The sequence below is a fragment of the Neomonachus schauinslandi genome, chromosome 16, assembly GCF_002201575.2.
Source record: "Neomonachus schauinslandi chromosome 16, ASM220157v2, whole genome shotgun sequence".
In the NCBI taxonomy this organism is placed as follows: domain Eukaryota; kingdom Metazoa; phylum Chordata; class Mammalia; order Carnivora; family Phocidae; genus Neomonachus; species Neomonachus schauinslandi.
The window spans coordinates 2,625,178-2,642,935 of record NC_058418.1 but is presented as its reverse complement, the minus strand read 5'-3'; the positions used below and the strand labels follow the sequence as shown (position 1 = coordinate 2,642,935).

The 17,758-nt window shown below is 42.2% G+C and overlaps 1 protein-coding gene across 1 annotated transcript; it reads left to right on the top strand.

Moving 5' to 3' along the window:
• The first annotated feature begins 6,123 nt into the window (after positions 1-6,123).
• On the top strand, positions 6,124-8,365 carry LOC110573678 (vomeronasal type-1 receptor 4-like). Its single transcript, XM_021682295.1, is given in 5 exon segments — positions 6,124-6,143; positions 7,183-7,527; positions 7,529-7,602; positions 7,812-8,128; positions 8,360-8,365. Coding segments are annotated over 5 exon segments (762 nt in total).
• Positions 8,366-17,758: the final 9,393 nt, after the last annotated feature.

Genomic DNA, 17,758 nt, shown 5'->3' with positions numbered 1-17,758 from the left:
TGTTTTTTTTTAATTCTCTGACATTTTCGTGTGGCCAGATCTAGAAGGATCCATTTTACTTCGGCCCCAAAGTAGTTTTGGTGGGAGTTCATTTCAGTTCTCACATCTGGCCACCCAAAGGCCATGACAGTTTCTGCCCTGACTTCCATCCACTCCCATATCCAACACTTTCCAATCCATAGAATGTGCTGCTTTGAACCATCCAAGGACAGGTCTTGGGCTCAGCATTTTCATGTGGCTGTGATGGGCAGGGTCTCTCTTGGTTCCACATACAATTTTACTGGAACCAGAGGCCTTAACTCCAGATTCTTCTAGTTTTGGCACTTGAGAGAACATCTAAGTTCAAACACCTGTGAGCCTTCTAGGGGAAGTGTACATGGAGATCACCAAATCTGCGGCATGAGTAAATGACTTGGATAATAAGTATCTGCAACTAACAGCAAATCCTATCTCCATAAATAATTAGCTCTGTAGAAGGAAAATGTGACGAGCGTAGCTCTGTGGAAAGCAAGCAAAGGGAACTAAGGGAGATGGTGGGTCTGACCACATCAAATGTTACCACAGTCAAAAGGACATCTGCAGACCCTAAATCATTGCTGTTGACCCAGATAAGCACAGGTCCACAATTATTGTGGAGATTGTTCTCGTTATAGTGACTGTAACAGATTACCCATTTGTTTATCCTTTTTATGAAGGCATACAAATTTACCTCTGGGCTATGAGATCTTATGCTCCTAACAGTAAAGCACACAATCCGTTAGGTGATTCAACATTTTATGAATCAGAGCAGAGATCCAACCACATCAACCATGGTGCCATTTTTTAACATTTCTGCTTTATTCATGCTCTCAAATAATCATTATCGTCTTTTAATGCTTGTAGTTGATGATGTTTAGTTTACTTGCACAATTGGAGTGAGGAGGTTGGGGGGAAGTGGTCGACTGGGACATTCCAAAAGGCAACATAGAAGCGATGATGTGACACTCCTATCATGAGCTCTCCCCTGTTGTTCATTCCTCTTTGAACGCATTAACTGATAAAGGTTTTCACCCCATGAATGCATCATCATAGCGATGTCTGTTAATAGGAACAGCCAGCTGTTCCTAGCCAGAGTATAATTATCGTTCTCCAGGGTAAGGAAATATGAGGGAGATATAAATGAAACTAGATCTGCTCAGTGTAAATGATGGTTTAAAGTAGACAAGGTGTTCCTGAGGGGTGTGTGTGTAGGGGGAAGGTTGTGATACTATTGTCTACAGTTTTGTGTGCTTGAAAACGTCCATTAAAATTTGTATTTTATTTTTTTAAAGTGTTTTAATTTTTAAAAAATATTTAAGTAATCTCTACATCCAACGTGGGGCTCAAACTCATGACCCCAATATCAAGAGTTGCACGTTCCTCTGACTGAGTCAGCCAGGGGTCCATAAAATTTGTATTTTATTTTTTAAAGATTTTATTTATTATTTGTTTGAGAGAGATTGAGAGAAAGCGCATGATCGGGGGAGGGGCAGAGGGAGAGGGAGAAGCAGACTCCCCGCTGAGCAGGGAGCCCGATGTGGGGCTGGATCCCGGACCCTGAGATCATGACCTGAGCCAAAGGCAGCTGTTTGACTGAGCCACCCAGGCATCCCTAAAATTTATATTTTAATGAGCAAATGTTAAATAGTGCTCTTTGAAATTATAAATGCTCAAACTAATATAAAATATTGTGGGTGAAATATAGTGTTAAAGAATTGGCCCTAAAAGTAGAATAAAAAACATGAGGTCATAGTCAATAGTAAACAAAAGACAGCAAAAAGAACAATTTCTTGGTGAAAAGACTGTTGGAAACCCATAGGGAGTGTATGGTTGTCCCAGGGGTTGGGGGCACTATGGACTTTAGATACCAGGGTGGGTGGTGGGCACTGGAAGTCTGAATTCCTTTGTTATCACTTATGTTTCCTATATGGCTTTGCCCTTCGCCCAATGTGTAGGCTCAGGAATGCTTCATGTGCAAATGGTCCAGAATAAAGAGGGGAGTCTGGTTACACAATGAGAGGCACAGGAGGGGGGCTGAATGGGGACTTGGAAGGGAAATTATCATCTTGTTTGGAGTCATGTGGGGATTAGGGATACCTGTATTTTGAGGTGGGAAAATGCTTTCAAAATGGGGTATTTTCCAGACTAAAAAGACCTAGGGCCATAAACAGCAAGAAGCATGGAATTTAAAGTCATGTTAAGACCAGAGTCCTGACCCAGTGAGGATGGTCAGTATTTTGGAAAGATGAAAAAGCACTGAGGAACATACCCCAATGGAAATAAAGGGAGCCCTCTAGGGAGCTTTCCTGGTGTTACTGGAAGCTGGCCCCCCAGCACACAGAGGGCAGGAAGGGACCGAAGAAGGAGGCAGGCCACTCCAGGTTGGTAGATGGCAATTTTAATAAGCAAAATTTTAGTAAGCAAAGCAAATACGAGGCTTGTCTTGGGGGCAGCAGCAAGATGAATGGATCCCTGAATCTGCCCTCCAAACCTTCTAAGTTTATAAAGAGGTGCTAATTGGGCTCAGGCAGGTCTTTTCAACATCACATCACTATCTCAAGGCTATGCCCTTGGAGCAGCCTCTGGAAGTGGGAAAGGCAAGCAAATCCACATTCCAAGGTCAGGAGAGAGGATGAGGAGCCTCTAAGTACCCAGGTGCAGCTCATGGGTAAGTCGGCGGTCACATCTTTTTTTTTTTTTGAGAGATAACGAGAGAACATGAGCAAGAGCAGAAGGGGAGGGGAATAGGGAGAGGGAAAGAGAGAGAATCTTAAGCAGGCTCCCTGCAGAGTGGAGAGACTAACACAGGGAAAGGGGGTAGGGAGGGAGGGCTCCATCTCGCGACCAGGAGATCAGGACCTGAGCTGAAATCGAGTTGGAAGCTTAACTGACTGAGCCATCCAGGTGCCCCAGTGGTTACATCTTCTTTTTAAAGATTTTATATATTTATATGAGAGAGAGAGAGCAAGCGCTAGAGAGAGAGCATGAGCAGGGGGAGTGGTCACATCTTGTTCCCCAACAAGTCCTTGATGTGCTTTTCTGCGTCCTTTTAACTCCTGATTACAACTTTGGTTCTGAATATGGTTTTCCACAGGGAGCTAGAAAACGTTTTTATGCCAGCTCTTTGGCTATCCACACCCCAATCTTCTTGTTAATTGCCAACAACTGTCCTTAATCATCTGAAGAGAATGATGGTGATTTGCACTGGGGATTAAATTAGCTCCTCACTGGAGATGCCCCAGGCTCTCCCTGCAGAGGGTCACCAAGACTACAGCTGACATGGTAAGGGCATCTCTGTGGGGAGATCGGGTCCAGGAACCCTGTCCCTGTAACTCTGGCTCGTTGTGATTGACACCTCCCTGCACAGAGCTCTGGAGCAAAGACCAGCCAGGTGAGTGGTTCCTTCTGTTCAGGGCAAAACCCAGGAGAGCAGGAACTTGGGGATGTGGTTGGGCACCAACATGGATTGGGCAGGACGCACGCCAACCCTGCCTCACTCTGAGCATCTGCATCTATGCCACAGCTGGGTGGAGGTGTGAATTAGGGAGCACAGAGTGGGGTTTCCAGAGGGGTCATAGGAGGCCTTACTGCATGAGACTCAAGTCAGATCTTTTGCCAATAAGGAAGGTTCCATGGGATTCATTGAATCCCATGCACCCTGCAATGCCAGGGAATTTGCAGGTCATTATAATTCAAAGGAGAGACCAGCATAAACTTGCTGTATTTCCTCCTGCTGTTGGAGGTGATATGGAACAGTAGGAGGGGCTGTTTGCTCCCTGTGTCCAGACACTGTGGCTGAAGTATCCATCAGTGGATCAGGAGACTACTCACCCAGCTCAGTGTAGGGGGAAGAGAAAGGATATAGGAGTAAAGAAACAAACAGGGATATGATGATGGAGAATAGCGGTCAGGTGTCTATGAGCAGGTGCAGCTGGGTGGGCTGGAGCTTGAGAAGGTGTGAGACATGGGAGGTGATGGGAGGAGGGGCTTCCAGGAGGAGGATGAACGTGGGTTGCGTGATGAAGTGAAAACAGGTCTGGTTCTTTCTAGGGAAGTGAATTCAGCTGACTGTAGGAATGAAAGGGAGCGAGGATGGGAGTGGAGTGGGAAATGCAGTTGGCTGCCTGACCATGGATGTTGTCCCCCCTCACATTCTTGCCAGTGGTGAGTAGAGAGATGAGTCTTTTACAAAAGCCAGCTCTGGGTTGCATCAACCTTTTCCACTGTTTTTCTGGTTTCATTGTCATTATTTCTGCTCTGACGTTTGTTATTTCCTTCCCTCTAAGTACTTTGGGCTGAGTTTTTTTTTAGTTCCTTGAGGTATAAACTGAGGTGGTTTGTTAAGATCTTTGTTTCTTCTTCTTTTTCTTTTTTCTATTAAAGATTTTAAGTAGTCAGGGTGCCTGGGTGGCTCAGTCAGTTAAGCATCTGCCTTGGGCTCGGGTCATGATCTGGGGGTCCTGGGATTGAGCCCAGCGTCAGGCTCCCTGCTCAGCAGGGAGTCTGCTTCTCTCTCTCTCTCCCTCTGCCTCTCCCCCACCTTGTGCTCTTTCTCTCACTCTCTCAAATAAATAAAATAAAATCTTAAAAAAAAAAAAGATTTTAAGTAATCAATACACCCAACACAGGGCTCGAACTTACAAACCGGAGACCAAGAGTTTCGTGCTCCACCGACTGAGCCAGCCAGGCGCCCAGATCTTTCTTTTTTCTTAAGGTAGGCGTTTATAGCTATAAACATTCCTCTTAGAACAGTTTTTGCTGAATCCTGTACATTTAGTGTGTTGTGTTTCCCCTTAGGTTTGTCTCAAAGTATTTCGTGGTTTCCCTTTGATTTCTTCTTTGCCCCATGGGTTGTTCATGAGTGTGTTGTTGAATCTGTGCATGTTTGTGAATTTTCCTGTTTTCTGCTGTTACTGATTACTAGTTTCATGCCGTTGTGTCCGAAAAGATACTTGATATGATGTCAGTCTTCATAAATCTGTTAAGACGTGTTTTGGGACCTAACTTATGATCTTTCCTGGTGAATACTCTGCGTGGAAGCAGGTGTGCTCCACCACTGGAGGGCAGATGGTCAGGTCAAGGGGGTCTATTGTGCATCTGGGGGGCATTGCTTCCTTACTGATACTCTGATGATCTGTGTTGAAAGTGGGGGTATTGCTCATACTTTAAATAAGTAGAAAAGGGCCCTTCTATCTTTAACTTGATGCAGTAAATGGAGAGAGAAAATTTTAGTAAGATGAACTCTGGTTCATTTTCAAGTCACACAAAATGGTGTGAGTGTTGGAATGCAGCTAGTCTGTTCTTCCCATTTTACGTGTCATTATTCTTCCCTTGTATCCCTGGTAGTGGTAGGTAATCAAAACAAGGAAACAACACCTACCATAAAAATAATTCTTCCCACCACTTAATGAGAACTTTGTTCTAGCCATTGTGATCAATAATTGACATGAAATCCACCTTGCATATCCACATGAGGTTTGAGTGGTGTTCCATATTAAAGCAAACTTTACTTTTCAATGAGAAATCAGATGCACAGAGCGGTGACGCACCCCAGGTGGGACTAAGCTTGTAAGTGGTTGATTGTAACACGCAGTAAGAGCTTTCAGGATGCAGAGGATGGAATCTTCGTCTGCTCAAGGGTTAAGCCTCTGACCCAAGGTTCCACTGTCCTTCCCATATCACAAATGAGAGAACAGGTTCTCAGAGCTCAAGGACGTGTCCTAATGTCCCAGCACCATTAATTATCATTGAAGAGTGGGGAATAAGAAACAAAACCCGTACTGGGTGAGTCCAAAGCTGATGGTCACAAGGTACTCACCATGCTGTTTCCTGTCCTGTCTACACAAAGGTCCCCTAACATGGACCCAGTTTTCCCAAAGAGCAAGAAAGTTTAGTAACTCAGAGATGTTTTTCTCAATATCATTTATTTTTCCTTTCTCACTGTGGCTTCTGAATCCTACAGTAACAATTAGGATTATTGCCTTTGGAAGACTTCACACCTTTTGCCAGAATAGGTCCATCTTTCTCTTGTATGTCACAGAACCTTCTTTTTCACTCATAAGGGCTCAGATCAGTCTTTATTTTAATGGACCACCCAAATGTGCTATGGTTGCTTTTGAGCTAAGGTACCTAGTTTAATTGGCTCTGGATTTTATAAATGAGAATCAAAGACTAAGAAAAAATGTGGGAACTCAACTCAGAGATGTAAATCAATCTGTGCAATGGTTTAATGATAGAAGGGTTTTACTAGCTTTATTGAGGTGTAATTGACTAATAAAACTTTATAGTGAAGGTGTACAACTTGATAGGTTTTTAAAATAATTTTAGTTCACATACTGGTGTAATACTGGTTTCAGGATTAGAATTCAGTGATCACTTACATACAATACCCAGGGCTCATCACAAGAAGTGCCCTCTTTAATACCTATCTTGATTGGCTGTTTTGAGTCCTGTTTACTTTTTCGTGTGGACTGAGGTGAGTGGGAGACCACTTTGAAAAAGCTTTCCAGGAACTGACTTCTCAACAAGTTACAATCTGTGGAATTATTAATAACTAGAATTCTTCGGCCAGTAGGGATATTTTCTATACTGAAATAGAATATCTGAAGACATTTTAGGGACATGTGTATTCAGATGGCTACTGACTTTTTGAAAAGCATTTTGTGTACTGTCACTCTAATATATAATATTGAGTCCTCAGAAGTTGACTATGTATTCTCTTGTAATTTTAGTTAGATAAATCTTAAAATCTGTATATTTTTGTATTTCCATTTAACTTTATTAGTGCATTATAATGGCAGGATGGCAATGAATTATAAAGATGGTACACTGTATTCTTGTTGTCTCCTTCCACATATTCATTTATAAAGTATGTATTTATACCCATTCTATGTCAACCATATTTTTTGACCAAGACAGGCATGCTTCCTGAGTTCATGGACTTACATTCTGATGGGGAGACAGAATATAAAAGAGAAATGCAAAGTAATAATATGAAATTTGTGTCTATGACATGTTCTCCAAGTCGAGTCTCCTGTGGAATATGAGTGTATCTCCCTTTTCAGGAGAAGAAAAGGTCCTAGAACTAAGAAGAGTCCTTATGCCAGCACTAACAGCCTACTCTTCACTCCAGGCCACTCTGAAGCCCTCACCATGTCTTTTCAGAACCACAGGGGAAGAGGCTCTGAAAACCATCTTTTTGTTACAGATTGGAGTTGGGTCTTTTGCCAGTGTCATCCTCTTCTCCCATAACATCCCTCCAGTCTTGCATGGACACAAGCAGAGGCTCTTCAACATGATTCTCACCCACATGGCTGTAGCCAATCTCTTGGTTCTTCTCTCCACTGGGATTCCACTCACAATGGTGGCTTTTGTCTTTAGGCAACCCCTGTCCACTCTTGGGTGTACACTTGTCCATTACATCCACCAAATGGCTTGGAGCACCACCTTGTGCTCCACCAGTGTCCTGAGCACCTTTCAGTATGTCATGCTCTTCCCCAGGACAGCGGGAGGATGTTCAGAGGATGAACCCCCAAGGTCATTGGTCCTTCCTGTTCATCTGCTGGATCTCCAATGTCTTAATTAATATCTATGTTCCTGGGGCGCCTGGGTGGCTCAGTTGGTTAAGCGACTGCCTTTGGCTCAGGTCATGGTCCTGGGATCAAGCCCCACATCAGGCTCCCTGCTCAGCGGGGAGCCTGCTTCTCCCTCTCCCACTCCCCCTGCTTGTGTTCCCCCTCACGCTGTCTCTCTCTGTCAATTAAATAAATGAATAAAATCTTTAAAATATATATATATCTATGTTCCTGTGAAAGTTACTGGTCTACAGGACACATACAACCATACCCACGGCAAATGGTTTTGCTCATCCTTAGCTCCTAATACAAGTCTTGTCTTGTGGTGCATCTCTGATGCCGTGTTTATGGGCCTCATGGTCTGATCCAGTGGCTCGATGGTGCTGCTCCTGCACAGGCATCACCAGAGTGTCATATATTCACAGCCCCAATGGTCACCGCAGATTCCCCCAGAGACCAGAGCCGCCCATACCATCCTGATGCTGGTGACCACATGTGTTGTCTTCTACATGCTGAATTCCATTTTTGCTTTTTATGTCATTTATTTTTTTTTAAGATTTTATTTATTTATTTGAGAGAGAGAATGAGACCGAGAGCATGAGAGGGAAGAAGGTCAGAGGGAGAAGCAGACCCCCTGCTGAGCAGGGAGCCCGATGTGGGACTCAATCCCGGGACTCCAGGATCATGACCTGAGCCGAAGGCAGTCGCTTAACCAACTGAGCCACCCAGGTGCCCCAATGTCATTACTTTAATAGGCTCTTATCTAGGGTTGATGCATACTTCTCATATTTTGGCTTCATGTTTTCCTACTATTGGTCTCTTACTGCTGATCCTTAGAGGTTCTATAGCTCCTAATTTCTGCTTTTGAATGTTGAAAATGGCTGTTAAGAACCTTAATTTATAGAAGTCAGCTTCAACAATAGCCATGATTATACTGTTCAGTAATCATTCACTGAATACCAATTTTTTAAAAAAATTTTATTATGTTAGTCACTATACAATACATCATTGGTTTTTCATGTGGTGATCCACGATCCATTGTTTTCGTATAACACCGAGTGCTCCATGCAGTACGTGCCCTCCTTAATACCCATCACCGGGCTAACCAATCCCCTGTTTGTTTCTCACATCCATAGTCTCTCATGGTTCATCTCTCCCTCCAATTCCCAGCCCCCCATTTTTCCCTTCCTTCTCCTAATGTCCTCCATGTTATTCCTTATGTTCCACAAATAAGTGAAACCATATGATAATTGACTTTCTCTGCTTGACTTATTTCACTTAGCATAATCTCCTCCAGTCCCAACCATGTTGATGTAAAAGTTGGGTATTCATATTTTCTGATGGCTGAGTAATATTCCACTGTATATATGGACCACATCTTTATCCACTCATCTGTTGAAGGGCATTTCGGCTCTTTTCACAGTTTGGCTATTGCAGACATTGCTGCTATGAACATTGGGGTGCATATGGCCCTTCTTTTCACTACATCTGTGTCTTTGGGGTAAATACCCAGGAGTGCAATTGCTGGGTCATAGGGTAGCTCTAATTTTAAATTTTTGAGGAACCTCCACACTGTTTTCCAAAGTGGCTGTACCAACTTGCATTCCAACCAACAGTGGAAGAGGGTTCCCCTTTGTCCACAACCCCTCCAACATTTGTTGTTTCTTGCCCTGTCAGTTTTTGCCATTCTAACTGGTGTAAGGTGGTAACTCAGTGTGATTATGATTTGAATTTCCCTGATGGCTAATGATGATGAACATTTTTTCATGTGTCTGTTAGCCATTTGTATGTCTTCTTCAGAGAAGTGTCTTTTCATATCTTCCCACTTTTTGACTTGATTATTTGTTTTTTGGGTGTTGAGTTTGGCAGTTCTTTATAGATCTTGGATACCAGCCCTTATCTTCTCCCATTCTGTGGGTTGCCTCTTTGTTTTGTGGACTGTTTCCTTTGCTGTGCAGAAGATTTTTATCTTGATGAAGTCCCAAAAGTTCATTTTTGCTTTTGTTTCACTAGCTTTTGGAGATGTATCTTGAAAGAAGTTGCTGTGGGCGATGTCAAAGAGGTTACTGCCTATGTTCTCCTCTAGGATTTTGATGGATTCCTGTCTCACATTGAGGTCTTTCATCCACTTTGAGTTTATCTTTGTGAATGGTGTTAGAGAATGGTCGAATTTCATTCTTCTGCATGTGGCTGTTCAATTTTCCCAGCACCTCATTTATTGAAGAGACTGTCTTTTTTCCATTGCATATATTTTCCTGCTTTGTCAAAGATTATTTGACCATAGAGTTGAGGGTTCATATCTGGGTTCTCTATTCTGTTCCATTGGTCTATATGTCTGTTTTTGTGCCAGTACCGTGCTGTCTTGGTGATCACAGCTTTGTAATATAGCTTGAAATTGGGCAACGTGATGCCCCCAGCTTTGTTTTTCTTTTTCAACATTTCCTTGGTGATTCAGGGTCTTTTCTGAATCCATACAAATTTTAGGATTGTTTGTTCCAGCACTTTGGAAAATGTCATTGGAATTTTGATTGGGATGGCATTGAAGGTATAGATTGCTCTGGGTAGCATAGACATTTTAACAATGTTTATTCTTCCGATCCATGAGCATGGAATATTTTTCCATCTTTTTGTGTCTTCTTCAATTTCTTTCATGAATGTTCTGTAGTTCCTAGAGTATAGATCCTTTACCTCTTTGGTTAGGTTTATTCCGAGGCATCTTATGGTTTTTGGTGCTATTGTAAATGGAATTGTTTCTCTAATTGCTCTTTCTACAATTGCGTTGTTAGTGTATAAGAAAGCAACAGATTTCTGTGCATTGATTTTTGTATCCTGCCACATTACTGAATTGCTGGATGAGTTCTAGTAATTTTGGGGTGGAGTCTTTTGGGTTTTCCACATAAAGTATCATGTCATCTGCAAAAAGAGAGAGTTTGACTTCTTTGCCAATTTCAATACCTTTTATTTCTTTTTGTTGTCTGATTGCTGTTGCTGGGACTTCTAGTACTATGTTGAACAATAGTGGCGAGAGTGGGCATCCTTGACGTGTTCCTGATCTTAAGGGAAAGGCTCTCAGCTTTTCCCCATTGAGGATGATATTTGCTGTGGGTTTTTCATAGATGGATTTTATGAACTTGAGGAATGTTCCCTCTATCCCTATACTCTGGAGAGTTTTAATCAGGAAAGGATGTTGTATTTTGTCAAATGCTTTTTCTGCATCATTTGAGAGGACCATATGGTTCTTCTCCCTCGTCTTATTAATGTGTTCTATCACATTGATTGATTTGCGAATGCTGAACCACCCTTGCATCCCGGGGATAAATCCCACTTGGTCGTGGTGGATGATCCTTTTAATGTATTGTTGGATCCTATTAGCTAGGATTTTGTTGAGGATTTTGGAATCCATATTCTTCAGGGATATTGGTCTGAAATTCTCCTTTTTGATGGGGTCTTTGCCTGGTTTGGGGATTAAGGTAATGCTGGCCTCATAGAATGAGTTTGGAAGTTTTCCTTCTGTTTCTATTTTTTGAAACTGCTTCAGTAGAATAGGTATTATTTCTTCTTTGAATGTTTGGTAGAATTCCCCAGGGAATCCATCAGGCCCTGGACTCTTGTTTTTTGGGAGGTTTTTGATCACTGCTTCAATCTCGTTACTGGTTATTGGCTTATTCAGGTTGTCAATCTCTTCCTGTTTCAGTCTTGGCAGCTTATAGGTTTCCAGGAAGGCCTTCATTTAATCCAGATTGCTCAGTTTATTGGCATATAGTTGTTGATAATAATTTCTAATAATTGTTTCTATTTCCTTGGTGTTAGTCGTGATCTCTCCCCTTTCATTCATAATTTTATTAATTTGGGTCCTTTCTCTTTTCTTTTGGATAAGTCTGGCCAGTGGTTTATCGATCTTATTAATTCTTTCAAAGAATCAACTTCTAGTTTCGTTGATCTGATCTGTGTTTCTGGTTTCTAATTCATTAATCTCTGCTCTAATTTTAATTATTTCTCTTCTAATGCGTGGCTTAGGCGTCGTTTGTTGCTTTTTCTCTAGTTCTTTAAGGTGTAGAGTGAGTTGGTGAATTCGGGATTTTTCTATTTTTTTGAGTGAGGCTTGGATGGCTATGTATTTCCTCCTTAGGACCGCCTTTGCAGTATCCCATAGGTTTTGGACCGATGTGTTTTCGTTCTCATTGATTTCCATGAATTGTTTAAGTTCTTGATTTCTTGGTTGACCCAAACATTCTTGAGCAGAGTGGTCTTTAGCTTCCAAGTGTTTGAATTTCTGCCAAATTTTTTCTTGTGATTGAGTTCCAGTTTTAGAGCATTGTGGTCTGAGAATATGCAGGGAATAATCTCAGTCTTTTGGTATTGGTTGAGACCTGATTTGTGACCCAGTATATGGTCTATTCTGGAAAAAGTTCCATGTGTGCTTGAGAAGAATGAGTATTCTGTTGTTTTAGGGTGGAATGTTCTGTAAACATCTGTCCATCTGGTCCAATGTATCATTCAAAGCTCTTGTTTCCTTGTTGATTTTCTGCTTAGATGATCTGTCTATTGCTGAGGGTGGAGTATTGAGGCCTCCTACAATTAACCTATTGTTATCAATATGACTCTTTATTTTGGTTAACAGTTGGCTTATATAGATGGCTGCTCCCATGTTGGGGGTGTAGATATTTACAATTGTTAGATCTTCTTGTTGGATAGACCCTTTAAGAATGATATAGTGTCCTTCTGTGTCTCTTATTATAGACTTTAGTTTAAAATCTAATTTGTCTGATATAAGAATTGCTACCCCAGCTTTCTTTTGAGGTCCGCTGGCATGGAAGATGGATCTCCATCCCTTCACTTTCAGTCTGGATGTATCTTTAGGTTCCAAATGAGTCTCTTGTAGACAGCATATGGATGGGTCCTGTCTTTTTATCCAGTCTGCAACCCTGTGCCGTTTTATGGGAGCGTTTAGGCCCTTCACATTGAGAGTGATTATTGAAAGATATGAATTAATTGTCATCATGTTGCCTGCGAAGACGTTGTTTTTATAGATTGCCCCTGTAAATTTCTGTTGTATATCACTCTTGGGGTCTTTCTCCTTTTATAGAACCCCCCCTTAATATTTCTTGCAGGGCCGGCTTAGTGGTCACATATTCTTTCAGTTTCTGCCGGTCGTGGAAGCTCTGCATCTCTCCATCCATTCTAAATGAAAGCCTTGCCTGATAAAGTATTCTTGGCTGCATGTTCTTCTCATTAATACCCTGAATATGTCTTGCCAGGCCTCTCTGGCTTGCCAGGTCTCTGTGGATAGGTCTGACGTTATTCTGATGTTCCTCCCTCTGTATGTAAGGAATCTCTTCCCCCTAACTGCCCTTAAGATGGTTTCCTTGGTTCTAAGATTTGCAAGTTTTACTATTACATGCCGGGGTGTTGGCCTGTTTTCCTTGATCTTGGGAGGGGTCCTCTCTGCCTCTAGGACACGAATGTTTGTTTCATTCCCCAGATTAGGGAAGTTCTCAGCTACGATTTGCTCAAATACATCTTCTAGTCCTCTCTCTCCACTCCCTCCAGGATTCCAATTATTCTGACATTGGAACGCTTTATGGTGTCACTTATTTCTCTGATTCTATTTTCATGGATTCTGAGTTGTTTTTCCCTGGCCTCCTCTTTTCCCTTTTTATCTATTATATTGTCTTCCAGGTCACTTATTCTCTCTTCTGCCTCATTTACCCTAGCTGTTAGATTATCTAGATTGGATTGGATCTCATTGATAGCATTTTTAAGTTCTGCCAATTCAGCTTTCATTTTTGCCCTTAGAGACTCTATGTTGCCATTAATTGATTTCTCCATTCCAGCCATTGTCTTCACAATTGCTAGCCCTAATTCCATCTCTGACATCTTGGTTATATCTGCATCCATTTGTAAATCTGTGGCATAAGTCATAATCTCTGAGTTTTTTCTATTTTGGGGGCTCTTCCTCCTAGTCATTCTGTTGATGGGTGTTTGAGGGAATGTATAGCGTCCAAATTATTATCCAGAACCCAAGCAAGATGCACCTGTTTTCTAGGGACCTTAGGGTTGCTGGCCTCTTGTTTTCCCAGCCTGTCTTCTGTGGGAGGGGCCTGCCACGCTGTTACTCAGGCAACCCTGTTTGGGCAGAGTTGCCCTGTGCCCCTGTGGTGGGGGATGGGCTCAGTGGGAATCAGTTTTGGGGGCTTTTGTTCTCTGGCAGCTTTCCCTGGCGGCTTTCTGTGTCTCTTCCGTGAGTCAGAGCAGAAGAGACTTTCCAACCCTCTGCCTCAGAGCAGAGAGACCGCAGTCTGTTCTTCAGTGAGCTCTCCAGGCCACACCGTCTCCGTTTCTGTGCTGCTATAAACTGCAGCTGCCTGGGTTGTGCGCCCCTCTGCAGTGCTCCCGGTCTTGCCTCCAGGTTGGGGCACGTCTCTGCCCTTTGTGCTTCTAAAACCGCCAGCCGCTCCCAGTTCACGCATGCCACCCCGCTGCTCAAGGTTTCCCACCCGGGGGCTGAAGTTCGCCCGCACGACCCTGCCGCTCAGGGTTTCCGACCCGGGGGCTGCCTAAAGTCCTTTCCCGGTGCCACCGGTCTGCGAGTCTGTGCCCGTCCGCAGCGTGCGAGGCTGTCGCTCACCGGCGGTGTAGGAGCCCCACGTCCAGGCTTCCTCCCACTGCCATTTATCCTCTGATATCTGCCTGCAGAATCATGGCTCCCCATTTCATACCTCAAAACCAACGGCCTGCGATATTCTGTTTGTGGAGATCCAGATCTTCTTACATCTCAGGCTGGTTTCGTGGGTGCTCAGAGTGGTCTGGTGGATATCCAGCTCAATTCCGGGGACCAGTTGAAATAGGGTCCCCTACTCCTCTGCCATCTTTTTCCTCCTGAATACCAATTTTTTTACATGAAATACACAATGATTTTTTTTACATCTTTATTTGAAACTGACATATAACAATGCAAGTCTAAGGTGTGCAACGTATTAATTTGATATATTTACATCAATGTAGTATGATTATCAAGGTAGAATTAGCTAACACCTCTGTCACATCATGTAATTATAACTAGAAGTTTGTACCCTTTGACCCCCTCCCCACCTACCAACCACCAATATGTTAAATCTGTTCTCTGTATAAGCTCATTTTTATTTTAAAATTCTACATATGAGTTCATATAATTTCTTTTTGTCTTTGACTTATTTCACTTAGTGCAATACCCTCAAGATTCATTCATGTTGTTGCATATGGCACAATTGCTTTTTAAAAAAGATTTTATTTATTCATTTGACAGACAGCGAGAGAGGGAACACAACACAGGGAGTGGGAGAGGGAGAAGCAGGCTTTCTGCTGAGCAGGGAGCCCTATGTGGGGCTCGATCCCAGGAGCCTGAGATCATGACCTGAGCTGAAGGCAGATGCTTAACGACTGAGCCACCCAGGCGCCCCACAAAATTGTTTTTTTATGGCCAAATAATATTCCATTGTACATACGTACCATATCTTGTTTATCCATTTGCCCATCAGTGGACACTTAGGTTACTTCCATATCTTGGCTCTGATATCAGGGTAAATTTCGCCTCATAAAATGGGTTTGGAGGTGTTCCTTCCCCTTCAGTTTTTTGGAAGAGTTTGAGAAGGGTTGGTATTCATTTTTTAAATGATTGGAAGAATTCAGCAGTTGTGCCATCTTGGTCTGGGCTTTTCATTTTTAGAAGATCTTTGATTACTGATTTAATCCTCTTGTTAGTTATAGATATGTTCAAACTTTCTTTTGGAGTCAGTCTTTTTTTTTTTTTTTTTTTTTATGTTAGTCACCATACAGTACATCATTAGTTTTTGATGTTTTGGAGTCAGTCTTGCAGTTCTCTAGGAAATTATTAATTTCTTTTAGGTTATCCAGTTTTTTTGGCAAATAATTGTTCCTTCTATTTTCTTGTGATCCTTTTCATTTCTGTGACATCTGTTGTAATGTCCTCAGTTTAATTTCTGATTTTACTTACTCATCTTTTCAAAAAACCCACTCTCATTATTGTTGGTTTTTCTCTTTTTTTCTTCTCTGTTTTGTTTATATCTGCTCTCATCTTTATTATTTTCTTCCTCTTGATAAATCTGAATTTAGTTGGTTGTAATTTTTATAGTTCCTTGAGGTGTAAAGTTAGATTATTTACTGATTCTATTTCTTTAATGTAGATCTTTATCACTATAAACTTGCCTCTTAGTACTGCTTTTGCTGCATCCCATAATTTTTAAAAATTTTATTATGTTATGTTAGTCACCATATAATACATCATTGGTTTTTGATGTGGTGATCCACGATCCGTTGTTTTCGTGTAACACCCAGTGCTCCATGCAGTACATGCCCTCCTTAATACCCATCACCGGGCTAAACCATCCCCCCACCCCCCTCCGCTCTAAAACCCTGTTTGTTTCTCAGAGTCCATTGTCTCTTATGGTTCATCTCCCCCTCTGATCCCGCCCCTTCATTTTTCCCTTCCTACTATCTTTTTTTTTTTTTTTTAACATATAATGTATTATTTGTTTCATAGGTACAGGTCTGTGATTCATCAGTCTTACACAATTCACAGCACTCGCCATAGCACATACCCTCCCCAATGTCCATCATCCAGCCACCCCATCCCTCCCAACCCGCCACTCCAGCAACTCTCAGTTTGTTTCCTGACATTAAGAATTCCTCATATCAGTGAGATCATATAATACTTGTCTTTCTCTGACTTATTCCGCTTAGCATAATACCCTCTAGTTCCATCCACGTAGTTGCAAATGGCAAGATTTCATTTTTTTTGATGGCTGCATAATATGCCATTGTATATATACCACGTCTTCTTTATCCACTCCTCTGTTTTTTTCTTTTAAAGATTTTATTTATTGAGAGAGATAGTGATAGAGAGCATGAGAGGGGGAGAGTCAGAGGGAGAAGCAAACTCCCCGCTGAGCAGGGACCCCAATGCGGGACTTGATCCCAGGACTCCAGGATCATGACCTGAGCCGAAGGCAGTCACTTAAACAACTGAGCCACCCAGGCGCCCTATCCACTCATCTGTTGATGGACATCTTGGCTCTTTCCATAGTTTGGCTATTGTGGACAATGCTGCTATAAACATTGGGATGCACATACCCCTTCAGATCACTACATTTGTATCTTTGGGGTAAGTACCCAGTAGTGCAATTGCTGGGTTGTAGGGTAGCTCTACTTTCAACTTTTTGAGGAGCCTCCATACTGTTTTCCAGAGTGGCTGCCCCAGCTTGCATTCCCACCAACACTGTAGTAGGGTTCCCCTTTCTCTGCATCCTTGCCAACATCTGTCATTTCCTGACTTGTTAATTTCAGCCATTCTGACTGGTGTGAGGTGGTATCTCATTGAGGTTTTGATTTGGATTTCCCTGATGCCGAGTGATGTTGAGCACTTTTGGTCTGTGTGTCTGTTGGCCATTTGGATGTCTTTGCAGAAATGTCTGTTCATGTCTTCTGCCCATTTCTTGATTGGATTATTTGTTCTTTGGGTGTTGAGTTTGATAAGTTCTTTGTAGATTTTGGATACTAGCCCTTTATCTGATATGTCATTTGCAAATATCTTCTCCCATTCTGTCAGCTGTCTTTTGGTTTTATTGGCTGTTTCCTTTGCTGTGCAAAAGCTTTTTATCTCGATGAAATCCCAATAGTTCATTTTTGCCCTTGCTTCCCTTGCCTTTGGCGATGTTTCTAAGAAGAAGTTGCTGAGGTCGAAGAGGCTGAGGGTAGCCCTATTTTTAATTTTTTGAGGAACATCCACACCGTTTTCCAAAGTGGCTGTACCAACTTGCATTCCCACCAACAGTGTAAGAGGGTTCCCCTTCCTCCACAAGCTCTCCAACATTTGTTGTTTCTTTCCCTGTCCATTTTTGCCATTCTGACCGGTGTAAGGTGGTATTTCAATGTGGTTTTGATTTGAATTTCCCTGATGGCTAATGATGATGAACATTTTTTCAAGTGTCTGTTAGCCATTTGTATGTCTTCTTCAGAGAAGTGTCTGTTCATGTCTTCTGCCCATTTTTTGACTTATTTGTTTTTTGGGTGTTGAGTTTGAGAAGTTCTTTTTTTTTTTTTTTAAAGATTTTATTTATTTATTTGACAGAGAGAGACACAGCAAGAGAGGGAACACAAGCAGGGGGAGT